This window comes from Anabrus simplex, chromosome 2 (assembly GCF_040414725.1).
Source record: "Anabrus simplex isolate iqAnaSimp1 chromosome 2, ASM4041472v1, whole genome shotgun sequence".
In the NCBI taxonomy this organism is placed as follows: domain Eukaryota; kingdom Metazoa; phylum Arthropoda; class Insecta; order Orthoptera; family Tettigoniidae; genus Anabrus; species Anabrus simplex.
In genome coordinates, this window is record NC_090266.1 from 774,982,416 (window position 1) to 775,010,359 (window position 27,944).

At 40.5% G+C, this 27,944-nt stretch overlaps 2 protein-coding genes across 2 annotated transcripts in view; one reads left to right on the top strand and one right to left on the bottom strand.

Annotated features, from left to right (window-relative positions):
• LOC136864456 (inositol hexakisphosphate kinase 1) overlaps window positions 1-6,821 on the bottom strand; it is a 181,960-nt gene extending 175,139 nt beyond the window's left edge. Inside the window, exons 1-2 of the mRNA XM_067141467.2 lie at window positions 6,536-6,821; window positions 6,184-6,431 (exon numbers count right to left, since the gene is read on the bottom strand). Of these exons, the coding sequence (XP_066997568.2) occupies window positions 6,184-6,431; window positions 6,536-6,568 (281 nt within the window). The 5' untranslated portion in view covers window positions 6,569-6,821. The remainder of the gene's footprint in view (window positions 1-6,183; window positions 6,432-6,535) is intronic.
• Window positions 6,822-7,100: 279 nt separating this feature from the next.
• The window catches only part of Aps (diphosphoinositol polyphosphate phosphohydrolase 1 Aps), a 465,126-nt gene continuing 444,282 nt past the window's right edge, over window positions 7,101-27,944 (top strand). The window contains exon 1 of the mRNA XM_067141466.2: window positions 7,101-7,487. Within this exon, the coding sequence (XP_066997567.1) occupies window positions 7,389-7,487 (99 nt within the window). The 5' untranslated portion in view covers window positions 7,101-7,388. The remainder of the gene's footprint in view (window positions 7,488-27,944) is intronic.

Below are 27,944 nucleotides of genomic sequence, written 5' to 3' on the forward strand. Positions count from 1 at the left end.
AATCTGACCTTATCCTTCTTTCTTCCCTCTAGTCATAACAAGAGTTTTACTCTTTTCTACACTTATTTTCAATCCGCATTCTTCGATCTTCCTGTTCACCACATCCAACTGTTCTTGAACCTTCATGTCCTCTTCTCCCCAAATCCCAATATCATCTGCAAATAACTTTATGTTCATTTCTCTTCCTTCATATGTTGCTTTTGCTGTTCTCATGTCATCCATCACTACTGTAAAGAGGATTGGTGATAGAACACTTCCCTGTCTCAGCCCACTAGTGATTTTGAACCAACTTGCCCTGCCAACTTGTGTTTGCACGCAAATACACCATTCCTTGTACATTACCATGATCATTTTTATTAATCCCTGTCTAATTAATTTTTGCACCAGACTGTCCCAAATTTAGTCCAGGGGACACTGTCATATGCCTTTTCAATGTTAATGAATGTCATCACTAGGGCCTAGATGTTTATGCAGTAATAGGTTAGAATGCAAACTTACTGAAGCGAGTAACAAGTAGAGTCTACCCACATGATAGTAATGCTATGAGATTTGCATAATCATTAGGGGTTCGGCCCATTAGAACCTCCTAGAATTTATGTTACTGCCACTACATTACGTTAGAGCGGGCTAGTCGACATTTCCTACTAAATAATAGATTGATGTAATATCACTTACTTGATTTCTTACATAGCGATTGAAAGAGGAAGAATACACAAGCATTAAAAGGAAATTTAGTTCTAAAGAAATGTACCACATTCGGAGCATGCCCATGTAAGAATGAACGTGAACACTTTTCACACCTGAAAATCCTTGCATCTGATTTCTGAAATGCTCTATCGGTGGAAAAAGTTCTAAGTCCCTCACAGGGAACTTAAGTCTTTCCATTACTTTTCACTTGAGCACCAGCAACATCTATTCGACTCTTTCTATGCTGTAAGTAGTTTCGACCAGCAGTTGGCAGATATTTTTGCTAGGTGCTCCCTAAGGCTCATGCATATGCATCTGTTACAACTTAGTCGCGACGAGGAACAATTCAAATATACCATTTTCATAATGGAGTAAGGTGTGTAAAGAGTTCTTTAAGAATATTTTGCAAATATCAGACAGCAGTATTACAAGGGTTCTTTCATAAAAGTTTTGCAGCAGACCCCACCCATGGATAAAAGAGGCATATGCCCTGCTAAAGCAAAAAATGAATGGAAAAGACAGTTGAAGTATAGAACTTCATCAAATGTTTTCCAGCATTTCAGTGCCAGTATGCACGAATTAATTAAAGTGTGGGTCAGAAGTATTTGTCACCAGACCTTAGTCTGGGGAAATTATATAATTTATACCGAGCCAAGCATAGTGACCCAGTTTCGTACTACATTTTTTGTCACATCTTTATTACACAATTTAATCTGTCAATTTCTTCCCCCTGTAAGTAATTCCTGTTGAATTTTGACTTTTATAAAATCAAACTTGATCCAGCCAACACCGTGGAGAAGTCTAAATGGGGATGTGAAAGAGAGTTACACCAACGAAAAGTGGAGAGCTTGTGGACAGGAGTGCATCGGAGGTCAGAAGAAAGGACGCATCCTGACAGTGATCTGGCTGTTACTGAGTTTGACTGGATGAAGACTTTACTGACACCGGTACTTACGACAGGTATCTATTACTACAAGAACCAATTATGGACGTAGTGCCCTGAAATACATGACTTATGCACCAACAAAGCTACCATGTACATATGAAGTGAATCCAAAGCATCCTGAGGTCAGCAAGAGATTGGATTGTGCCTCCTACATTACACCAAAAATAACATCAAAACAGAGAGGCTGACAATGTACTTGCATCATTGTGACAGCCAATATCTTAATATAAAAATGGCCTTATTTTGTCAATTCATGGTTCTTCATTCAGATTTCACACCGGGAAAAATCTAACATAAATTCTTAGTCAGTGGGCAGTCATACCTAGTTTGCGGCCAGGACTTCGGTATAATCATGAAAACTCACACTAACATATTCACACCCTCTGACTGGATGAATGACATTACCACTGCATGAAAAAAGAACCCATTCACCGTCATACCTATGATGAGGAATGACTTCATGTCCACATTATGTTTAGAGGAAAACACAAGTAACCGAAAAGTGTCTACATAAAATTCCAGGGTTCAATGGATAAGTATACAGTGGCTTCTCTATATATCTTCATGTCCCCACATAATGTATTATTAGCATTCCAATGAGCCAGATGTTCAGTTTCCTGGGTTGAAAATACTTGAGACTTTGGACTTACTATATCCCAATGGATACACTATTACCGAGTTGAAAAAGAAAAATTTAATGATCTTGCTGCAATTTGTACCCCCTGTTTAATAATAATGTTATTGGCTTTACATCCCACTAACTACTTTCATGGTTTTCGGAGATGAGGTGCCGGAATTTAGTGAGTTCTTTTTCGTGCTAGTAAATCTACACTCATGTTCATAAAAACCAGAACACCTTGAAAGACTAGAGAGAGGAAGTTCATATTCATAGGACATGTGTATTAGTATGTTCTGAGGAAATGATTAGCATTTATCCACGTCGGCCCTCAGGTTTAAGGTCCACATCGATACCTCGGCGCACCACCACCGACTGAGAAAATGTTCCAGCAGCTCTTGTTGTTGCTAAAAACCAAAGGTAATGGATCAGTGTGACTTGAGCAGATGTGCAGGATGCTTCGCAGATGTATGCGAGATCATAATCTATACGTTTCATTTCCGTATTGATTATATTCACAAATATGAAGTTTTGAAGCTTCCACCTAATCAATACATATCTTTATATATTATTGTTCTACAGTACCGGTACCGGTTTCGACCTCGTGAAGGTCATCTTCAGCTGACAATCATAACATACAATTAAAACATCACAATTAGAATGTCACATGATATGGGTGAAAACAAAGTCATTACAATTGTTCTAGCTTAAATAATCGTCACAATAACTGATATAGTAATTAAAAACTTGACATTATTATATGTACATGAATAATGTATGTTAAAAATACGTTTTTTTTAAATTATAAAGGTGTCACATAGTATGCATAAAAACGTCATCAATTTGCAAATGTTTTTTGTCTCATCTACGTCTACGTTAATCGGTATGAGAGTTAAAACTTTGCAATACTATTATGTGCACAGGTGATATATGTTGAATGTACAATGTTCTTGAATTGTGAAATGTCCACTGTTCCACATTAAAACTTATGGCTAGGTGAATAAAACATTTTGAAGTACGAATTAATTCTTCTTCTTCTTATTCTTCTTGCTAGGGGCTTTACGTTGCACTGACACAGATAGGTCTTATGGCGACGATGGGATAAGAAGGGCCTAGGAGTTGGAAGGAAGCGGCCGTGGCCTTAATTAAGGTACAGCCCCAGCATTTGCTTGGTGTGAAAATGGGAAACCATGGAAAACCATCTTCAGGGCTGCCGACAGTGGGATTCGAACCCACTATCTCCCGGATGCAAGCTCACAGCCGTGCGCCTCTATGCGCACGGCCAACTCCCCCGGTCGAATTAATTCTTGCGGCGTGTTGTATATGCGGCTATATTATATGAACAGCCGTGTTCGTCTACTGGTGGTATAATGGCATGAGTTTCTTGAAGTAATATGAACACTTATGTTGAAATCAGGTAGTTGTCTGGTGTTTAGTGTGGGACTTCGTCGATATGTACACATGTGTGCATATATAATTGTTCTATTTGTACCAATGCACCAAGTCCAAAGATTAATTAATGTTTGGCACCGCTGAAGATGAGAGTAGTTGGCTCTCGAAACATGTACGGTAATAAAATAAAATAAAATATGTAAAGTATTGACAAGGTGGGAAAGTGTTGTATAGAGATTTGAAGATGGGTCTGGTCGCACCATTCAGACCCCCCCCCCTGAAAAGATAAACGCCTCATCCGAATTGCATTGCAGGACAGATCTGTGCCCTCCTCGGCTCTGGCGCAACAGTGGAACAGTGTAACACATCGTACACTATCAGGAGCGACAGTCTGTCGCCGTTTATTACGATCTGGGTTCCAGTGCATCGTCCACTTCTCCGCCTACCTTTGACTAATGTGCATAAACAGGTTAATTGCAATGGTGTATGGAACGACATCACTGGGGACAGGAATGGTAGCAGATAGTGTTTTCAGACAAATCTAGGTTCTGATTGTTTGAAAATGATGGCCGCATTTTGGTTTGCCGCAGACAGGGGGAGAGGCATAATATTGACTGCATTCGCACAAGACATACAGTGCCAATTCAAGGCCTTATGTTGTGGGGTTCTAATGGGTACAACCACAAATCACAGCTGGTGTGTGTCCAGGGCACTGGGACCAGTCTGACCTACATGAATGACATCCCCGACCCGTAGCCATATACTTTCTGCACAACTCCCCAGATGCCATATTTCAGCAGGACAATGCGCAACCACATGTTGCTGCACGAACACGTTCCTTCTTGTTGTCACAGGATGTTAGACTGTTGCCCTGGCCCGTCCGATCACCAAACTTGTCGGGTGCGGCGCTGTGACCCAATGCCAACCACCAAAGATGAACTGTGGAACTAGGTGAATGCAGCATGGAAGGCTATAACCCAGGACGCCCTTCGTGCCTTATACACGTCGATGCCATCACGCATGGAACAAGTTATCAGTGCCCATGGAGGACCCAGTGCAGGTACACATGCTGGAACCTAGGTGACTGAAATTCTAATCGTTTCTGCAGAACATACTAAAGAACCTGTCCTGTGAATATGAACTTCCTATCTCTAGTCTTTGAAAGTGTTCTGTTTTTTATGAATATTAGTATACCAACACGAGGCTGACATATTTGAGCACCTTCAAATACTACCGGACTGAGCCAGGAACGAACCTGCCAAGTTGGGGCCAGGAAGCCAGGGCCTCGACCGTCCTAGCCACTCAGCCTGGCTTACCCCCAGTTTAACAGGGTTATTATCATAACTACCGGGCAAGTTGGCCGTGCGATTAGGGGCATGCGGCTATGAGCTTGCATCCAGGAGTTAGTGGGTTCGAATCCCACTGTCGGCCGCCCTGAAGATGGTTTTTTGTGGTTTACCATTTTCACACCAGACAAATGCTGGGGCTAAGGGCTGTAGTGCCATGGGGTTTGTTGGTTTGTTTCAAATACCACCGGACTGAGCCAGGATCGAAGTGCCAAGCTGGGGTCAGAAGGCCAGCGTCTCAACCGTCTGAGCTACTCAGCCCGGCGAACTACTGAACATCATACCCACTGAACTTTGCTAATATCTTTAAAAATTGGCATATATTCTGCAGTAGATTTACATACTGGTATTAACATATTTATAAAATTATGAGGCTAAAAATAAAGTTAATTCCTCTCAATAAATTTCTTTAAAATTGCAAACTTTTATTTCTCTCTTGGAATATACAAACTTGTTCTTTAATATGTTATAACCCAATGCATTTGATCCAAGATTGCCTATAAACTGGGACCTAGAGTTTCATCCAAGCACCCCTCACAATGAAATGGGAGCTTTAAAGAAATGGAGAAATAGGAGATTGGAAGGGATCAGTCAGGGTCTATTAGAAAGGCATAATCCTCAAATTATCCTTTGTTTTGAAAATGGACATCTTAGAAAAAGACTCAGTAGTCAGAAAAGCTTCCACGCATCCCCATGTTTGTGTATAACAGCCAACACAGTCAGTGCAAATCTAGTTTAAGGATATATAGATTCCCTTGAGTTAGTTGGAAAATGTATACGGTACACTTGGCTATGTATGTAAGATACATTGTAGCTAATATCAAGTTCATTCATGTACTATGTTCTGCTGGATGGATAATAATTATGCAGTTCTAACTGAAAATCCAGCTCTGAACTAAATGAATTCATGATCTATTCCAATATATTCTAATAAAAATGTTACTACAGGAGGCACTTACCATGAATGCTGCCTTACAGGTTTCATAAAAGAAAGTATGTCACGCCCATTGTTGTTGAAATACAGGATGCTGGAAGCTCAGCAACAAATCTATCTTGTGTTAAATACCTGTGAGGAAACATTCCTGGTAAGTGTTTACCATACGAATAAAGTATTAAACCGAGGAAGTGGACAGATCTCAATTAGCATAATGATTTCAAACAATTAAAACAAAATTAACTGGAAATGAACAACATACCCCTTATTGTTTGATACTTTGGGTTTATAGCACTCCGGGGGCGTTGCAATGAGGGTAACATATCCACCATCCTCTTGCAAAACCTGAACTTCAATAACACCATAAAACTTGGGAGTAAATTTCTGTACCGGCTCTGGCAGTGTTTGATAAAACTTTAACTCTCTTGGAACTAAAGGTTTACAGACCGTAGCTTCATCCAGACAAAGCATTGATGAGTGACCACCAACTTGGTGTATGAAGGGCTCCAACTGTAAGAAAGGTGAATTCTGCTGTTTATATCTTAAAATACAGCTGGTTGTTCTCTCGATTTGAGTGAAAAAATAGAAATAGCAATATTAATAGTGTTACTTACGTGTACATAGTTATTTTTGAAGGGCTTTTCCATCGGCTACAATGTCAATAATGTCATGGAAAGAAATGTGAAATCACACCCTCGTCTAGTGATAGGTTTAAATGCCTCCGGTTGAAAGCCGTCTATCGAAAATTATCACCATAGAGATGGTCAGTTATACGAAATCTGAAAGAAAATCAGTTGGTAAACTAAATCGTATTAACCTTGAAAATACAAACTGAGGGACAGAAGCACGCATTCGGAATGCTACGCATCACACACACCACAGGATATTTCCCTCAATAAACATCATCGCTAGTTAATCATAATATCTGCCGTAAAACGTCCCAGTTGCTCAGTGTACGTAGGGAGTCATGTTCAAGTATAGCGAAGAAATACAATGTACAATTGCTCATAAAATCGTATTGTATTGGTCATAAATAACACCATGTGTATAAAATATAAGCACTATGTTACATATTTAATCTCTATGTGGGAAGAAATAGCTATCGCTTTAAGTGAAGTTAGTATGTAGTTTGTCTACTGTCTGCTCCACTAATGCAGACAGCTGATCGAATGCTCCTATTCATTCACAATGAGCTGTGGCAGCGAGCGGTAGTGAAGTGTGTTAAGTGCAACTGTTATTGCATTTGCTGTGAATACGGTGCACGATCATCTCCATGCATGCGGCTTTTCCTTCAACCTTATCACCTTTCTGTTGTTTTTAAGTGAATTTTGTTCACTTGCCAAAAATCATTAAATTCGTGTGTTATGGCGGGCGTCGACGTTATTGTTTGACCGGGAAAGCAGACTGACTATTCACGGAACTATCTCTGGAATTATTAAAAACATTTTATTGGATATTCTTCGCGCAATGGTGAAGGAGAAACCAAACTCTACTCGGCAATACGACGCCGAAGGATTCCGGAGGAGGGCTGCTTGCATTTGCGTCAAGAATGAAGAAGAGAATGAGGTAAGCCTAATTTTAATTAGGGTTATAATAATGCAAATCAAGTATTGGTTATTATATCCTTCAGATTTATTCAGAAATATAAACTAAAGTACTTTATAGTGTTTTGATTCATTGTTAGTCCTGAAGTGGGCGATTGTGCTACAACCGGACATCGATCATAGTCCTACGGTACGATGGGAAACATGCGTGACACATGCCCAAATGTTTTGGGTCGTTCTTGGCTTAATACTGGTTCGTTGCAGAGGTACAAAAGATCTTAGGAATCTTCCTTCTCCACATGGGTCATTTAGAGGTCGTGATTGTAAATTGATTTGAAAAATAACATGGGAGGGATAAGGAAGGTCATTTCCCTTGAGGCATTGCACAGGGTGAGAGTATCTTGAGCTTTAAATGAACTAGGGCAATACTCTTGTGGTTATTTCGTATTGAAGTCCGCCTCTGTGATATAGTGGTTAGTGTGATTAGCTGCCACCCCCGGAGACCCGGGTTCGATTCCCGGGCTTGAAAGTGGTCCACTCAGCCTCGGGAGGCCAACTGAGTAGAGGAGGGTTCGATTCCCACCTCAGCCATCCTCGAAGTGGTTTTCAACTTCTACTCCAGTCAAATGCCGGGATGGTACGTACCTTAAGGCCACGGCTGCTTCCTTTCCTCTTCATGTCTATCCCTTCCAATCTTCCCATCCCCCCTACAAGGTCCCTGTTAGCGTAGCAGGTGAGGCCGCCTGGGCGAGGTGCTGGTCTTCCTCCCAGGTGTCTCAGACTCCAGGACACTACCCTTGAGGCGGTTGAGGTGGCATCCCTCGGTAAGTCCGGAGGGTAAACGGATTAAGAAAGAAAGAGGTTATTTCGTATTGAAAATATCCTATGTGTTAAGTGAGACACTCTTTCAGGCTAGTCGAACATTTTACATAAAGCTATTTGAACTGTCTTGGATTGATATCGTACGCACCACACATCAGACATTTCGTTATAGGTGAAATATTGGCAGTTAAGGAATGTACTGGTTCGTTTAACGATTAAAATCATGGAGTTGATGGATCTTGGCAAAGCCTTCCACGACACTGCCCTAGAGGCGATAGAGGTGGGATCCCTCGCTGAGTCCGGAGGCTAAACGGATTGAGAAAGAAAGAAGTTTACAAAATTATGAAACTCTATAAGTAAACAATTTTACGGATACAATGTTAAGTTGGGTGTTTTTGTACTGTTTGTTATCGTGGCTGACGTAGGTCTAGGCTTATATATTGACGTAAATCTTATTTTAAAAAAATGGATATCATGGCTTGCTCTGGAAATGAACTGCGGACGTTGCGTCTATTATAAAACTTCGTACCGTACATTCCTACTGTGAGGTCTAGGGATAGCCTACATTCGAATTTCATGCTGAGCTGTACTGTTGATGGTACATGGAATGATGTTTGTTTTGTTTTAATTAGCACTGATTAAGGTATTGTCTGTTGGGAGTCTACCATTGGGATGTGGAAAAATAACTTAAGTAAGAAAAAACGGGTTTCATTCGACAGTACCTACTGAGTTGGCCGTGCGGTTAGGGTCGCGTAGCTGTGAACTTGCATGCGGGAGATGGTGTGTTCGAATCCCACCGTCGGCAACCTTGAAGATCGTGGTTTCCCATTTTCACGCCAGGAAAATGCTGGGGCTGTACTTCAGTTAAGGCCACGGCCGCTTCCTTCCCAATCCTAGCCCTTTCCCGTCATTTCGAAATCCTTCATTGCATTAGTGCGACGTTAAACCACTAATCTGCGGACCACCTTTTGAACAGACTAAAGCGGAAGGAACGTCATTACCTCGTCACACTCGCCGTTGTTGCCAAATGAACCGGCGCGCAATTCAAAGTTGTACTCCAGCACTATAATACAGCACAGTTCACGGATTGTACCTCGAGTGCATTTGAAAGAATTAATATATTAACGTATGCGTGTTAGAATCCCATACATTCTTTTAACGGCTTACATCTTTAAATATTGAATGTACTGAATTACATTTTTAATGTACTAACTACAACTTCACGCTTAAAGCATTGCAAACTGATTATTTTGACATACACAGTAAGCATTATATTCATTAAATTAATGTTGTTATTATTATTATTATTATTATTATCAATATATATATAAAACATTATTGTATCATTTATCATTCACTATTATTATCTAAATATATGGCCTGATTCTATTCGAAGTAATCCATTCCAACTATTTGAAATGAGCCTGCCGGAGAGGTCTGTCATGCTACTTACAAGCGGTTGATGAATAAGCAAGAGAAATGATGTTTATGTACTCGTAACTTACTGGAATTAACTTGAAACTGACGGGAAGTTGGGGATTCAGGCGAAAACCTGTCCCACGTCCGCTTTGTCCAGCACAATTTCAATAAATTAATTATTACAAATATATTTTCATGAAAAAAATACTATTACACATTATTATTATTATTATTATTATTATTATTATCATCATGCAGGTGGTTTGAGCGCCAGCTTACCTTGTGCCGCAGTAATTAATCTGTATCACTGTAGAGTGAGGCCCTCCCTCCATGCCTGCGTGGCTGTCTTAATAGATGTATCAACTCAAACACTGGACTTAGTGTGGCCAGTGTTTGCCCATGTCTCATCTGTGTACACTACGGCTTTTCACTTGGCCCTTACTTCGCGAATACTGCGTAAATACCTATGACGCCAAGCAACAATGTCTTCCCTGTCAATTAACTCTCTCCTTCGCTTTATATACTTAAACCCCATATCTAAAAGTAGCCTCTGCATGGTAGGTTTAGAGAACTTTGGAAGTTCCTTGCCCTCATTAACAATTGATACCACTTTATTTAATGTTGGTAGATCGTTCTCCCTGTAAAAGACATGGATTTTTCTCCTTGTTGCCGCTCGAGTAAAAGAAGCATACTTCTGAAGAGTAGTTACTTTCCATTCTGTTCCTCTATGCTTTTGAGGTGTCTAAAACCCTTTTCCGGTTTTATAATTGGCTTTTACGTTGAGGATGGTTGTATATGAAGCTCCCACTGCCTTTGTTGTCTGTCTCGCTGCTTCATTAACAGTAGTAATCCCACCGTCAATAGTTTTTGCTCAGAAATGCTTATAAACAGACAGAATCATGTTTCTCTCGCCGGATGTAAAAATCTTGTGTTTCTTCTTCAACTGATAAGTCTGGCGAACATTTGTTCGGATCCATTGCACAATAATATCCAATAATGAGTAAAAAGAAACTTACAAAAATACAAGAGACTACAAGAATTATGAATTAGCTCACAATACGCACATACACTTTTTTTTGTAAAAGCGAAGCACACTGATAAAATTCTCTCACTGCTGTTTTAAATAGACTATGATTGGAACTGCACCCATGTGTTCAAGACATCCACTAAGTAAGTAAGTATGGCAGCTCCGCATTGACGGCACCATTGCCAAAACCTGCGCTGAGCAGAGCACCCCCTCACCTACCATGTGAGAACACCGTACCATCCCCTGGTCCATACACTCACTTCCGCTTTAGTCTGCTCAAAAGGTGGTCCGGAGAATAGCAAAAAGTCATTTGACAGAATTGTATGTAGAGGATATAGCCGCGCCTATATCCGAAACACCCATAAACATTATTTCAATGTTGTCGGCCTACAGAGTGATTTTGCTCATTGCCAGATGAAGTAGCGGTGCTAAGAAGCTTGCTCGACCCCCCTCCCCTCCTGAAATTATTGAAAATGGGCCCCTCGTTTCCTTGTTTCCTTTATTTCTTAGTACAAGGTGGAATATTATTACACTGAACAGCAACAACGACGATGATGATAATAATAATAATAATAATAATAATCTTACACAATTTTGTTTTCAAATCCGAAGGAGTAAATATGGTATAATACACATATATGGTGTGAACAAGCTACATACACAAGAAATGCATATTACAATTATAGTAACCGAAACACGTTGACCGTCACAATATTATGAAATAATCTTGTTCCTAGAACCAAATAATTTACTACTATTTACAACTCAGCTGTCCATTGTAGGTGTACTTAGCTATACTGACTGCCGAGAGTTATAAACAGGCTTGAAACTTCAGTATTTAGAGTTTAGATAAGGAGGCTATCCTTGTCATCGCATTTTCGCTGACTACTGGGTTCTCAGAACTGGCTAATTACTTCAAAAGCTTTGTTGATTGTTGTGAGTGGCAGCAAGGGATGGTTATTATTGGAACAGGTTGGGAAACCCATATTCTTTCAGAAATAACTACCCTAGTACTATTGATGAAAGAAGCTCTGCACTACGGCAGCCTAAGTTTGGAGTAACCCTCTGTAATACAAGTAATACTGTGTTGTGTGCTGTAGTTTTATCAGTATGTGAAATCACTCTTCAGCTACTGAATTAAAAAACAGTAATGAGCCCCTCACTAGCCGTGGGTGCACCCGCCACGCGGGGTCTGCAGGCCGCCATCGGCCGATGACTTAAATGATAGGGAGTTTGTTACAAAATAGCCCACCGGGCGAGTTGGCCATGCGGTAGCTGTGAGCTTGCATCCGGGGGATAGTGGGTACAGATCTCCCTGTCAGCAGCCCTGAAGATGGTTTTCCGTGGTTCCCATTTTCACAGCAGGCAAATACTAGGGCTGTACCTTAAGGTTATGGCCGCTTCCTTCCCGCTCCTAGCCCTTTCCTATCCTATCCTCGCCATAAGACCTATCTGTGACCTAAAGCTAATTGTAAAAAAGGGGGAAAAAGCTCTAGTCCACACACAACGAGCTCTGTTGCACTTCTAGACTTAAGGGTTCAGTACTACCCTATCTTCAATAAGCTCAATAAGTTTCAAACCTACTTCCTTACCTACTTTTCCTGAGGTACAATTCATGCTTGCCGCTGTCATCATTGTCTTCGTTAATTTTTTGTGATTTTGTTATAGTTTATTTTTATTCATTGCTATACTGTATTGTTACCAGTTAAATGTGTTGTACTATTAGTGTAAAATGGTCTCCTCGGGATGTATCTAATAAATGATAAGTGAAATAAACAGAAAGTTTCATTCTCATTCTAATAATTATCTCATTGGGGTTAGGAATATAGAAAGCCCACTTTTTAATTGGCAGCTGTATACTAATGTCTATAACAGTGGTGGCTAATGAACTGCCAGTTCACCTATTTATAAATATTTACATACAAAACTTCGTTCCACATAATGTTTAAACTTATTGACTTGACTTATTTCCTGTTGCTCCCTCTGGAGCATAGGGCCTTGGCAAAATTTATCCACACAGTACGGTTCCTGGCCATTGTCTTTACTTCGCTCCAGGTCTTGTCAACCTCTCCGATTTCCTTTTCAATCATCCTCTTCCAGGTCTTCTTGGGCCGACCTCGCTTTCTGGAGCCTTGAGGGTTCCAGTCCAGTGCCGCCCTCTCACCAGCTCCATCCGGCTTCCTTAATGTGTGTCCAATCCAGCGCCTTTTCCTCTCCTTGATCTGGATGTCAGTTGGCTGCTGATTGGTCATGGTCCAAAGATCTTCATTCAAGATTATGTCCGGCCACCTCACATTTGTTATGCGACGCAGACATCTATTAATGAACACCTGTAGCTACAGGTAAACTTATTACACTGTTTATATATCTGTGTCGGAGCCACCAAGACTGGTGGCAGTACTAATATAAAGGGGATGTAATGGGATCTGCTGTTAGGTTGGAACTCCCCGCTAGCCTTTGGCCTGTAGGCTGAAGCTCCTTCCAATACCACGATGGATAGCTGCAGTTTTACAGTTGGTTGCAATGATAACCAAGTAGAGATTGTTTGGCTAAAACGAGTTTTAAGTCTAAAAGCACCTCTTTTCCTGATTTTTCTTGGAGTTTCAGAAACACATTGTAGCCTCCTTTGGCAGTCTGGTTCACGGCCAAAAGTGAAGCAACGGTACATTTTAAACCATCCTTTGCCTCAAGACTGTACGTAGGATTTTTTCGTGGGATGGGGGGAGTAGAGGAACTTAAAACAAACTATAAATACAACCACGGTATTCTCTTGTGTAATGGCATGGGTTGGCAACCACAGTTCTCATAGCTGAGTCTGGCATTGCTACCACTTGTATCGGTCTCCTCACTTTTATCTTTCCTATGTGACCCCCCCCCCCCCCCCGGCCAGTTCTTCTTCTTTTCCAACCCCAACGTTATTAGGTTTGCGAGGCCTACAGAGTCTTTCATTTTCACACCCTTCCGTCCCTTTAGCCGATGCCTTCATTCTTTGAAGGTGGGCATCTTCTACATTCCTTCTGAAGTAGTGTAAATAGAGACTGGTTACCCGATGATGATGATGATGATGATGATGATGATGATGATGATGATGATACCGATACCCCCTGTGGGTGGGGGAAGCAGACGAAGAGTACACCCAGGGTATCCCCTGCCTGTCGTAAGAGGCGACTAAAAGGGGTGATCAAGGGATGATTGTATTAGAACCATAAAACTACTTGTAATTAGTACCATTACACAGGGAACACCATGGGTCGCCTTTACTTGTGAGTAGTACCACTATGTTAGGTATACAATAGGTTTATGATTAGTAGCAACAGAAGGTGAGTATGTATGGGTTTTTCAGTACCTGTGATTAGTACCATTGTAAGAAACATCACGGGTCTGGCCATTGCCTGTGATTAGTACTACCACATCAGCGACACCGTGGGTCTGTGTTGCCTGTGCTTAATACCCACTATATGAGGTACACCACGGGAATATTGACGCCCGTGATTAGTACAGCTAGGTGAGGAACACCATGGGTTTGCGTTGCCTATGAGTGGTGCCATTATGTGAGAAACACCATAGATCTGCGTTACCTGTGCGAAGTACAACACTTGTGAGTAGAACCATAATGTGTGGAATTTGAATTTGAATTTTTTTTTGCTATTTGCTTTATGTCGCACCGACACAGATAGGTCTTACGGCGACTACTTTTGATTAGTACCGCAACATGACAAATAACATGGTTCTACTTTACTCACGATAAGTACCATTATGAAGGGCTGATGACCTGGATTTTGGACCCCTTTAGACAACAAGCATCCTCGATTCAGGATTGTGCTTTAGAAGCAGTCCCTTGGTCAGTAATACTATTGTTTATATGATAGTTTCTGGGTCAGATCCACTGATTGTTTTAAATTCAAATCCATCCATTCTTTCTTTATCATCACCTTTTTATTCTGGTCAGTGGATTATTTTGAACTTTTAAATTGTCGTTACATTTTGTCTCATTTCATACCATTAGGGGCCGATGACCTAGATGTTAGACCCCTTTAAACAAGCATTATCATCAATAATAATAATAATAATAATAATAATAATAATAAACCGAGCTAGTTGGCTGTGCGGTTTGGGGTGGCAGCTGTGAGCTTGCATTCGGGAGTTAGTGGATTCAAACCCCATGGTTTTCCATGGTTTCCCATCTTCATACCAGGCAAATGCTGGTGCTGTTCCTTAATAAAGGCCACTGCTGCTTCCTTCCCACTCCTAGCCCTCTTCTAACCCATCATCGCCATAAGACCTGTCTGTGTTGGTGTGACGTAAAGCAAATTGTAAAAAACTAAAAAGAGTAGCCTCCAGCGAGCTCTGGTACACATCTTCTGAGGAGAATTGACAAATTAAGGTTAAAATCCTGAACTCGGCCATGAATCGAATCCGGGACTCCTTGGATCAGTGGCCAGCATGCTAACCATTCAGCCATGGAGACGGACAAAACTCGTGTCCTTGTCCTGGGTTGTTAAAAAGGAAAACACACACACTCTCTCTCGGTGAGCTGCATGTGGCATTTTAACCGGCAGTACAGGAAATCAAACAAGGACGTCCGACGACTTCAACTAATGGCAACAACAGTACACTATGGAGGTGAATGTTGCTTAGAACTTTTTTAAAAATAACCACCACCATCAGCAAATAAAACCGGTTATCAAATAGATTTAATCAAATAGAAAATGTTCAGACATATTTAGAACAGTACCTTGAGCAACTCAACGGGTTAAGTTGAAATGTGGGGCCGATGACCTTAGATGTTAGGCCCCTTTAAACAGCAAGCAAGTTGAAATGTAATGTCATGGCAGTCCAGTGGGCAGTGCATTGGATACCACGTGTGTGCAGCATGAGACAGAGTTATTTGATTTGTTTAAAAATGAAGGAAAACCATTTTTTTTTTTCACTATAATGTAAAATATGTTTACGGGTTTAATAAATGTTTGAAATATTTATAGCGGCTCGATAGCATTTGTATGTTCATTGAAAGTGATTATTTAAATTTAAAATTATCCCATATGTGTACCATATTTAATCATTTGGTTTTGTTTATATATTATATGTGAATTTCATTCATTTACAACTTTCACTTAAGTTAATGATTTTTCTTAACTCTGCATAAACATTAATTTATTTATTCTTCTTTCTTTCTTAATCCGTTTACTGTCCAGGCTTGGTTTGTCCTTTGGACTCAGCGAGGGATCCCACCTCTACCGCCTCAAGGGCAGTGTCCTGGAACGTGAGACTTCATGTCGGGAGGATATAATTGGAGAGGAGGACCAGTACTGCACCCAGGCAGCCTCACCTGCTATGCTGAACAGGGGCCTTGTGGGGGGGAGATTTGAAGGGATAGACAAGGAAGAGGGAAGGAAGCGGCTGTGGCCTTAAGTTAGGAGCATCCCGGCATTTGCCTGGAGGAGAAGTGGGAAACGACGGAAAACCACTTTGAGGATGGCTGAGGTGGGAATTGAATCCCCCTCTACTCAGTTGTCTTCCCGAGGCTGAGTACCACTTTTCAAATTTAGTGGCAGAGCCAAGAATCGAACTCGAGCCTCTGGGGGTTGCAGCTAATGACACTAACCACTAAACAACAGAGACGGACTCATTTATTTATAAGTGTTATAATATTTTGTAGTTGCAAAGTTTTCTTTAGCCAAAATATATTTTATTTACTGCCATTAAAGCATATAATTTTTGCTTTGGAGTAATGTTGGTGAAATAGGGGGGCCACTTAACATATTTTGACTTTTGACTTTTTTCACTTTGTTCTTTAAGTTTGTCTGTTATGAATTAACTTAATTTTTCATAAAATGTGTAGATGAGAACAATTTTTGTTTCCTTGTCGTAAGTTCCAAAGTAATTTGTTCATACCAGTTTTGATATTTTAGTATAGATATACATACTGATACATACGTTCTTAAATGAGAAAGAATTGTACTTTCTTATTCGTAAAGGAAGAAAGTTTGGTAAGAAAAGTTTAATATTTCGTTGTCATATAGGCCTATACAAATAAATGTATAGGCCCTAAATATTATAATGCAGCAGATTTAACTATTTCATTAAATCTACTATATGTAGTTGCATAAAATCGGTTTAGAATCAACTCATCCCCACACTCCAATAAACTATAACACTTCAGGCGAATAAATAAATAAAGTTATAATAATGTCCAGTACGGTTTAGAAATTTATATAGTTCATAGTTAAGTTTCCATAAAACGTGTGCGTGTGTTGGTGAGATCAAATCAAACTATAAATATTAACAATTTATTTGGGAGTCAGAGAATGATGCTATGGTGAGACTTGTGGTGTCTGAATATGATTTTAGACTACTACCGAGCTTGACAGCTGCAGTCGCTTAAGTGCGGTCAGTATCCGGTATTCGGGACATAGTGGGTTCGAACCCCACTGATGGCATCCCAGAAGATGGTTTTCCATGGTTTCCCATTTTCACACCAGGCAAATGCTGGGGCTGTACCTTAATTAAGGCCACAGCCGCTTCCTTCCCACTCCTAGCCCTATCCTGTCCCATCGTCGCCAAAAGACCTATCTGTGTCAGTGCGACATAAAGCAACTTGCAAAAAAAAAAAAAAAAAAAAAAAAAAAATTAACTTCACACTCCATTTATTGACTCTGAGGTGAACCATTAGGTGGGGGAGAATAAAAATAACTAAAATGTGTATGCTAGGAAAAAGGTGCCACCCCACGTCTATTGGGTTGTTCCTCCAATTTATGAGGCTCTGTCTGTATCAGTCTGTATTATATCTGTTGGTTTTTCATCAGGGTAGAGGTTCCCTTTGCGAGTATTTATATTTGTGATTCTGAGTCAGGTAATTGACCTTTTGTTAATCTGTTGACTCAGGTAAGAGTTTTACAAATGCTATTATTCTAAGGAAAATTCAAAATGATTAGTTATTAGTGACTACCACGAACTGTTTAAAAATAAGTCATTCTTATTTATAAGCATGAATGGACAAAAACTATTCAGATGGAGTCTAGTAGGACACTGAAAATTTCAAACTAAAAACTGAATATTTTGTTTGCAAAAATGAATCGGTTATGGTAATTTGAATTCATTGCTCTAAAATATATAAAATCCTCTTAAGACTATTTATTTCAGACTCTCAAGTAGGCCTATATCTTAGAGTCCAGCTCTGAGGATGAGTGGTCAGTGAAGTGACATAGAGCCCCGGGTTAAGTTTCAAAGACGGGATGGGGATATTAACAACGTTTGGTTAATTCTTCTAACTCGGAGACTGGGTGTTCGGAATCCTCTTAATATAAGTTTTCTCCTACGAACAACTTATCACATTCCCAATCATTACAGAAACATACGATAGTGAATACATCCCTCCACATAGGGTTGGCGTCAGGTAGGACATCCATCTGTAAAACAGGGCTCAATTTACATTAGTGCCGATCCCAGATCACTGGGAAAAGGGCTAGGAAGGTAGCAGAATCTCTAAGTATATTTGAAACATTTTGCACACGAACTGGTAACAAATCAGTCAAAAACTGAAGATAAAAAGTGTCTTAAGTTCCTAGGTTTTTAACCATTCAAATAGCCTATAAAAGTATTACACTTGCAATAGTAAAACAATATACTTCGTTTTCCATTTTCTGTATTTATAGGATGCTAATAAATGGCCAGAGCAAAACATTTCTGAAGAGAACTAGGTGTCGAGTGTAAATAATTGAATGTAGTGAAAAACTTATTAAAATATTAAGAACAGAAAAATCTCACCAAAATTACTTTTATATATTTTTCAGTAAATTTTTTAACTATATTCATAGAGAAACATTTAAATCCAAAATAGTTTTATGGGTTAAATTCAATTGTTTTATATACATACAGATATATCTTCATTACAGACTGTTTGCCTTTCAGTGTTCAGTCCGCAAACCTCTGTGAATGTACTAAACAAGCTCTGTGATCTCATTTAGTTCCATACCTCTTATCTCAGAACTATTGGAAACTGAGTCTAACCATTCTTGTCTTGGTCTCCCTCTACTTCTCTTACCACCCATGACTGAATCCATTATTCTCTTAGGTAACCTGTCCTCCTCCATTTGTGTCACGTGACACCTCACCAATCAAGTTCATTCCTAACGTAGCCTTTATCTCCTCATTTAGAGTACCCTTCTTCGATTGTTACCACCTGTTTGTACCAGCGTTAGATCTCGCTACTTTGTCTGTTGCTTCTAAATTATGAATAAGATATCCTGAGTTCACCCAGCTTTCACTCCACTAAAGCAAACTTGGTGTGAAAATAGACTGATGTAAAGATAGTTTTGTCTGGGAGCTGACTTCTTTCTTACAGAACACTGTTGATTGCAACTGAAAACTCACAGCATTAACCTTGCTGCACCCTGATTCAATCTCGCTTACTGCTACAATACTACCCTCCTGAGAGAATACACATCCTAAATACTTGAAATGTTGTACCTATTCCAGCTTTGTACTCCCAGTCTGACATTCAGTATTCCTAGGTCTCTTACCTACTGATATCAAATTAGTCTTGGAAAGGCTAATTTTCGTATCATACTCATCGCTTCTATCTTAAAGTTCCAAGATATTAGACTGCAGGGCATCAGCACAGCCTGCCATTAAGACAAAGTTGTCAGCATAGCCCATGCTGCTCACTCCATTTCCACATAACTGAATCCCTCCCTGCCACTTGACACCTTTCAGTAGACGATTCATGTAAAGTATGAACAGCAAAGGTGAAAGATTACAGCCTTGTCTAACCCCTGTAAGTACCTTGTACCAAGAACTCCTACCATCAGTTCTCACTGCAAGCCCAATTGTCAACAAAAATGCTTTTGATTGCTTTTGATCATCTACCCTTAAATTCACAATCCTCCACTACGGCAAACATCTCTTCCCATGGCACTCTTGTCATATGCATTCTCTAGATCTACAAAACATTAACATAACTGTCTATCCCTCTCACAGCATTTTTCAGGTACCTGGCGTATACTGAAAATCTGATCCTGACAGCTCTTCCGTGGTCTGAAAAAACACTGGTTTTCTTCCATCTTTACTCTCGACCACTGATCACATCCTCCTTTTCAAAAAGCCAGCGAACATCTTACCTGGTATACTGATCAATGAAATACCTCAATGTTTTTGCTGTCCTTCCTGTTGCCTTGTTTGTAGATAGGTGCTGTTACTGCTTTCGTCCAATCACAAGGTACCTGACTAATATAGCATGCTAATCTTATTACTCTGGAGATATATCATCCCAGCCTTCCCATTATCTTTGACCATTTCAGGTCTAATTTGATCTATTTCTACTGCTTTATGATAATGTAGCTTATGTACCATGCTTTCCACTTCCTCAAGCATAATTTCATCAATATCATTGTCTTCCCCATGAGCACGGTTGTTCACGACGTCACCAAAAATATTTTCTTTTAATTTGAAATGATTATCATAATATTCCGTCTGCTTCAGTCCTTGTTTGAAGCCATTTCTGATCTGCCTGCCTTTTATGTTTACAAGCTGTTCTCACTTCATCATTCCACCAATGTTCCTTTTTCCCATCTTTGCACTCAATTGTTCCCAGGCATTCCATTGCTGTTTCTACAACAACATCCCTGTATGCCACCCATTCTCTTCCTGTATCCTGAAACTGCTTACTGTCTATTGTCTGGAACTTTTCACTAATCATATCCTTGCAAGTTACTTCTGTCTAATTTCCTTGTCCTGGAGATTTTCTACCGTTACTTGTCCGCAGACAGGTTTTACTTATTCTGTCGTAGGCCTAGAGATACTTGGTTCACTACAGATCAGTTAGTGGTCTCTGTCAAGAAATCCCCAGAACACCTGCACATTCCCAACAGATTTCCTGAATTCAAAGTTGGTTATGATATGTACTGATATGGATCTGGTGCCCCTACCCTTCCATTTGTAGCAGTGAATAGCCTTATACTTGAAGATTTTATTCTTAACTGCTAATACCATACTAGCATAGAAGTCCAGTAAACGCTTCCCATTCTTATTTGCTTCCACGGCTTCCCCACATTTACCCATCACCTTTCCATAGCCTTCAGTTCTATTTCCAACTCTTGCACTGAAATCGCCCATTAGCCGGTAATAAGTGTACGAGTGCACTAACATGGGAGTTTCAATTGATCAATATAGATGTGCTATAGGCAGGTGGAAAGTGAAATCTAGTCAAGTGGTGAACAATAGCTTCAACATCTCGCAAATGGTATTATCATCAGTGGTGATAGTGCTACTAGTGACAGGCGCGGTGGAGTTAAACCCAGGCCCTGGCTGTCCTGGGAAGATACAGAGAAGCTCAAGGTCATGCAAGAATGTCGATTGGAGAAGACAAGGAAATGTTAATGGACCAAAAAATAGGAAGTTAAGGATTTGAAGACATTGATACAAACAGAACTTAAGGAGCACCATAAGGAGCGTACTGCAGAATAAGAATGAATTAGATGAAATGAGGAATGAAGTCCTGGATTTAGAAGAAAAGCTAAGACATAAGTGAAGGAAGATTGGAAGAGAAATATAGTAATCTATGGACTGGTAGAGCTAGACAAAGAGAACTTTAATGATATGTTAGACAGGGAGAATTTGAAGGTCGAGTGTAATGAGAGTGATATTGATAGTGCTTTTAAATTAGGAAGAAATATGTATGGTATCAAGTTTGAGGGCCCGGAAATTTTTGGATAGTGTGAAGATTTTGAAGGAAACAAAAATATGGATTAAAAAGGATTAGATCAGGAAGACATGAAAAATATGAGAAGATTACGTTTTCATCAAGGAAAGGAGCGGCATTCGGGTCTGAAAGCATCCGTGGAAACAGACCTATAGTAGCAGGTGATTCTTGGAGCAGGAAATGGACTGGTAATCAGCTATGCGAGCTGAAACATTGCCCTGATGTGTCAGCTGTACAGAAGGCCAGCGGCCTAGCGAGTGACTACAGCAGATCTGAGTCAGCGGCAGTATGTGTAAATCAACAAAGCAGAGACAGTGAACTGGGTGACTCAGTGTTCGAAACCAGACATTCTCAATCCAGGAAAACAACTCAAGAATAAGAGGGGTGTCTCTAGAAGGCAAGACAACCCAGGGAGAAAAGAAGAAAAGAAACGTAAGCCAGTGCTAAATTTGAAAGACATTTGGGCTAAGAAAAACAGGGTTGTTGAGTTCGGAGGGAGCCTGGGGGTTGGAAAAGGAAATGGTTAGTTCCCCAAGTGGATCTGTTATACAGTTAGAAAAAGCACAAATGACGAGAAGTAAGACTTTGGTCTCAGCATATGTACCCACGAATAAATAACTAGACTGGGTCATGGGATTAATAAATATCGAGGATATATTGAGTAAACTGGGAAATGAAGTTACGAGATCTATAGCAAAGTCATGAGATTACAGGAATAGTTGAGACTTGGTTGTTGGGGTGGGGGGTACAATGTACAAATACCGGGTTTTAAGGTTTGGAATAGAACAAAACATAAAAGGAGCCTGAAAGGGCATTACCCGGGAGGGATATCAGTGATTCTAAAAGATGAAATATGTAATCGGGTAGAGCTTTGGGAATCAGGATGTGAGTAAGTGATTCAGGTAAAAATAAATGAAGGATATCAGAGTGGGAGAGAGATTTTCATAGATTTTGGCTGTAACCACCCATCGGCATCTCCATTTGAGAAAAGAAAAACTTCTTTGAAAATCTCATTGAAGTAGCAAACCAGATTAAATTAAGGAATGAAGAAGCAGGAATTATTGTAATGGCAGATTTCAATCCAAATGTGGGTGAAAAGAATCCATTATACAATAGAGAAATTGATGAAATATTAATACAGTAGTGTAAGCAGGACAACAGGAAATAGACTGCAAATTGCACGACATATGCACCTACTAACCTTACATGTTCGCTCTGTATAGGAAAGGAGTGTTCCCTGCCTTGACTTGTGGCGTAACCGCAAGGTAAACACAGCCAGTGCCTGTGCCCTCAGTCGTGTTTGCCCTGTTATAGTGTGCGGAGTGTAGCCTCATAGTGAACGTGGCAACGTAATGGCACAACGACTCCGTTTGGACCCCGTTTTGCAGGGTAGAATACTCGGCCCCCTGGAAGCAGGCCAGACACAGACCGAAGTCGCCGTATCCTTGAATGTGCCACAAAGTGTCATTTCCAGGCTTTGGAGACGATTTCGAGACACAGGAGATGTTAGTCATAGGCCAGTACCAAGTCGACCAAGGGTAACCACCCCACAGTAGGACCGATATCTGGCCTTAACCGCCCGACGAAATCGGAGTGCACCTGCAAGACAATTGTCGGCGGAGCTTGCAGCCGTCTCAGGGGTTGCCGTTTCCCGGCAAACTGTGTACCTGAGGCTCAGAACAGCAGGGCTGTTTGCCCAATGTCCAGCGGTATGCGTCCCACTCACTCCAGCACAGAGACGGGCCCGTTTACTGTGGAGCCCTCAACATCAAAACTGGACCATGAATGAATAGAGGCGTGTGCTCTTCACAGATGAATCCTGCTTCAGTTTGCAGAAAGATTCCCGTCACACATTAATCTGGAGAGAACCGGGTAGCCGATACAACCACAAGAACATCGTGGAACGGGACCAGTATGGTAGTGGTGGCATCATGGTGGGGGGCGACAGCATATTGAATGCCCGTATGGACCTGCACATCTTCATGGGTGGTCCGAGGAACACTGTTAACACTCAGAGATACAGGGATGAGGTACTGAGACCACATGTTCGACTCTTCAGAGGTGCGGTTCGTCCAGACTTCCTCTTAATGGATGATAATGCCCGACTGCACCGCGCTGCTCTGGTGGCTGAATTTCTGGCTGGGGAAGACATTCATTGCATGGACTGACCAGTGAGGTCTGCAAATCTGAATCCTATAGAACATGCCTGGGATGCATTGGGGAGGCGAATTGCATCCCGTCATTCTCCACCAAGGACCCTCAAAGACCTTCGCATTGCCCTTTCGGAGGAATGGGATCGACTGCCACGAGAGCTCTTGGACCATCTGATAGAGAGCATGCCACGTTGCTGCGAAGCATGTGTGGCCGTTAGGGGTAACCATACGCCCTATTAACAGCATATTTTGTTGTGGAAGACATTGCCAAGTTTTATTAGTTGTTGTCAAAGGTGTAGCTTAGCTATCAGAACCTTTCTGACACTGTTTTTTTGGACAAGTTGTGTGACATGGTGTGTGATTCAGCTTCCGTTTGTTCAGCAATCCGTCTGACATTCCTATCAGGTGGTATGGGCTCGTTTGGTGATTATGCTGAACTTTTGGACACTAGTGTAAAAGGAAGGGGAAGTAATGACAAAGAGTGTAATAAAAATGGAGAGAAACTACTGGAAATGTGTGCGATAGAGGAATTGTACATTTTGGGGGGATGAATCAGGCAACTTATAGTACCATTAAAACAATGTGCGTGTTCTGACAGCTCCCAGCGTGGTAGTAAGGTATGGCAGTTACTATGGCAACCAGTTCACGCCTCCCGTTTAAGCCAATCCCGGCTAAATAAGCTTTCTCCCTTTTCCTACCCTCTCTTGTCTTAAAGCTCCGTGAGGAGGCCGGTCCAAGTTCCACGTTGCCAATTGGTATATCGTAGCCAGTGTGGCCGGACTATATAACAGTGTGTGCTTTTAAGTGATATCATTATCTGTATTATAGTGTGTTTTTGGTATCAGCTAAATATTTATAGTGCTATTGTGTACGTGTTAATAAGTGCTAATAATAAATGTATCATTATCAAAACTGGCATTTTAGTGCAGTGTAAATGTTACATAATATAATATTCATAAAATGTAAATTCAGATTTTTCTCGAAAATTGGTAGTGCAATTTTTCCAGTTTTAGCATTAAGTCAGCAAAATTGGAAAATGCCTTGAAAAGGTAATAGTTGAAGTGAAGTACAACAGGTGTTACCAGCACCCTTCAAAATTATGACAATGTTTATTATTTTGTGTTTCTTAAAATAATAATTATACATTCTTCTTCTTCTTGTTGTTATTTTTCTTCTGCTTTGCTTTCTTCTTATTAAGTGGACAGGTTTCTATTTTTGGAATTTTGGACAAAGCATGTGAGATTTTAGAAATTAGGAATCACGACCAGGCAGACCTCGGGACGGAAACGTCTGTCGCAGATGCGTCAGAGAGAAAGAAACACTGGCTTACGTTCTGGGTTCTTTCCCCTATGGGGAAGTACTGAGAAACCTGCATCACTACAAGATAAGATCACTGATCGCAGAAGAACTCTGTAGTAAAATGTTCCGTGTACACGAAGAAGTCCATGGTTTGTCTATGACAGGGAGTAGCCTACAAGACTAATATGACATAATTGCCTTTAAAGATAACGGCAAGAAAGGCTTTGTTATCGATCCGACCATCCGATTCGAGCACCATGTCAGCCAGTGTACTGAATTTCACTTTGAAAAGCAGAACATTTATGCACCCACCATCCCATTCTACAAAAATAAATACCAGCTGAATGAAGTAGAGGTTATCGGCCTAATGGTTGGTGCTTGTGCCACAATACCTGCGTTGTTCATAGAATCCTGGAAGAAGTTCGACCTGCCTATGAACAGAATTGAAAGAATAGTTACCACCACCATGCGTGGATCTGTAAACATCCTGAAATCTCATTTTTTCAGACCTCCATAATTTAAAAAATCTGTATTACCGCTATATCTGTATATGATAAAACATTCTGTATCCTGATATGCTTTACTTTGTCCATTGTGGCAACCCATAATTGCGGGAAGTCGTTGATTCGTTCAATAAATATATATAGGTCCCATAAGTAATGATCGTAAGCTTAAAGGCTCACGAAACGACAAGTTGAATGATGGATCACAACTCACGTTTCAGTTATAGCTGGAATTTTAAATTGTGCTGATGCCTATGGCAGGTCCGAGTGATTTCCCTTCTTTATGTATACAAAAAATCTCTTAGATATTTCTCCCATCCTCGCCTAGATTTGAACCGAGAATGTTCAGCAGGCCAGTCAAAGTGCCATTCTGCAGCTGAAATGTACCTTAAAATGAAATCAATCGTACGGAGATAGATTGATAAAAGCCTGTGAGGGAGGGGAAATATGAGTATGTCTTACGACAGTTGAGCTGATAAAATTACTGCTGAGCCACCTTGGAATAATGTCAACAATATATAATGTTATTCTAACGCTTTCATGATCCCCGTACATCGATATTATTTCTCGCAGCTTCTAGCACAGGGCGAGGGTCTTTCATTGTAGTTGTAGTAACTCCAGCCGGATCATGTGGCAACACAGCGCTCCTGCTCCTTTGCTCGGTGCTGCGATCTGTCAGAACACGCACGTTGTTTTAATAGAACTATAACGTACATAGTAGAGTCAGGAGAGAGTGCTATAGACCTAGTGTTAGCATCTCAGGAGGCTCTAACTTATGTTAAAGACACTCAGGTGAAAAATTGGACGGCATCTCATCATTTCCCAGTTGCTATTAGACTACAGAGAGACGAAGGAAAACCAAAAGAAAAAAACATTTTAACTATCATCATCACTGGCGCGACAGCTCTTTGTGAGCCTTGGCCTTCTGAAGAAGTTTTCCTCATTCTTTCTTGTTAAGTGCAGATCTCCTCCAATTCTTGATTCCAATTATCTTTACATCCTCTCTCACCCCTTCTTTCCACCTTAACTTTGGTCTTCCAACTTTCCTGATTTCTTCTGGCACTGCATTAAATTTCTTCTTTATCATTCTGCCATTAGCACGCAGCACATGTCCTGTCCACTCCAACCTTCTTATTTTCATGCAGTTAACAATGTTTGGTTCGTTATATTAATTATACAATTCATGATTATATCAATCAATCAATCAATACTGATCTGCATTTAGGGCAGTCGTCCTAGCCTTTTCCTAAATGATTTCAAAGAAATTGGAAATTAATTGAACATCTCCCTTGGTAAGTTATTCCAATCCATAACTCCCCTTCCTATAAATGAATATTTGCCCCAGTTTTTCCTCTTGAATTCCAACTTTATCTTCATATTGTGATCTTTCCTACTTTTATAAATGCCACTCAAACTTATTTGTCTACTAATTTGATTCCACGCCATCTCTCCGCTGACAGCTCGGAGCAGTCGCGTAAGTGCGGCCAGTATCCAGTATTCAGGAAATAGTGGGTTCGAACCCAACTGTCGGCAGCCCTGAAGATGGTTTTCTGTGGTTTCCCATTTTCGCACCAGGCAAATGCTGGGGCTGTACCTTAACTAAGGCCACGGACGCTTCCTTCCCATTCCTAGGCCTTTCCTGTCCCCTCGTTGCCATAAGACATATCTGTGTCGGTGCGACGTAAAAACAAATAGTAAAATAAAATAGTGACAGCTTGGAACATACCACTTAGTTGAGCAGCTCGTCTTCTTTCTCCCAATTCTTACGCTACTCTATTGTCGGAAATCACCCAGAACAAATCGAGCTGCTTTTCTTTGGATTTTTCCTGTTCTTGAATCAGGTAATCCTGGTGAGGGTCCCGTACACTGGAACCATACTCTAGTTGGGGTCTTACCACAGATTTATATGCCTTCTCCTTTACATCCTTACTACAACCCCTAAACACCCTCATAACCATGTGCAGAGATCTGTACCCTTTATTTACAATCCCATTTATGTGATTACCCCAATGAAGATCTTTCCTTATATTAACACGTAGGTACTTAAAATGATCCCCAAAAGGAACTTTCACCCCATCAATGCAGTAATTAAAACTGAGAAGGCTTTTCCTATTTGTGAAACTCACAACCTGACTTTTAACCTCGTTTATCAACATACCATTGCCTGCTGTCAATCTCACAACATTTTCGAGGTCACGTTGCAGTTGCTCACAATCTTGTAACTTATTTATCACTCTATAGAGAATAACATCATCCGCAAAAAGCCTTACCTCCGATTCCACTCCTTTACTCATATCATTTATATATATAAGAAAATATAAAGGTCCGATAATACTGCCTTGAGGAATTCCCCTCTTAATTATTACAGGGTCAGATAAAGCTTCACCTACTCTAATTCTCTGAGATCTACTTTCTAGAAATATAGCAACCCATTCGGTCACTCTTTTGTCTAGTCCAATTGCACGAATTTTTGCCAGTAGTCTCCCATGATCCACCCTATCAAATGCTTTAGACAGGTCAATCGCGATACAGTCCATTTGACCTCCTGAATCCAAGA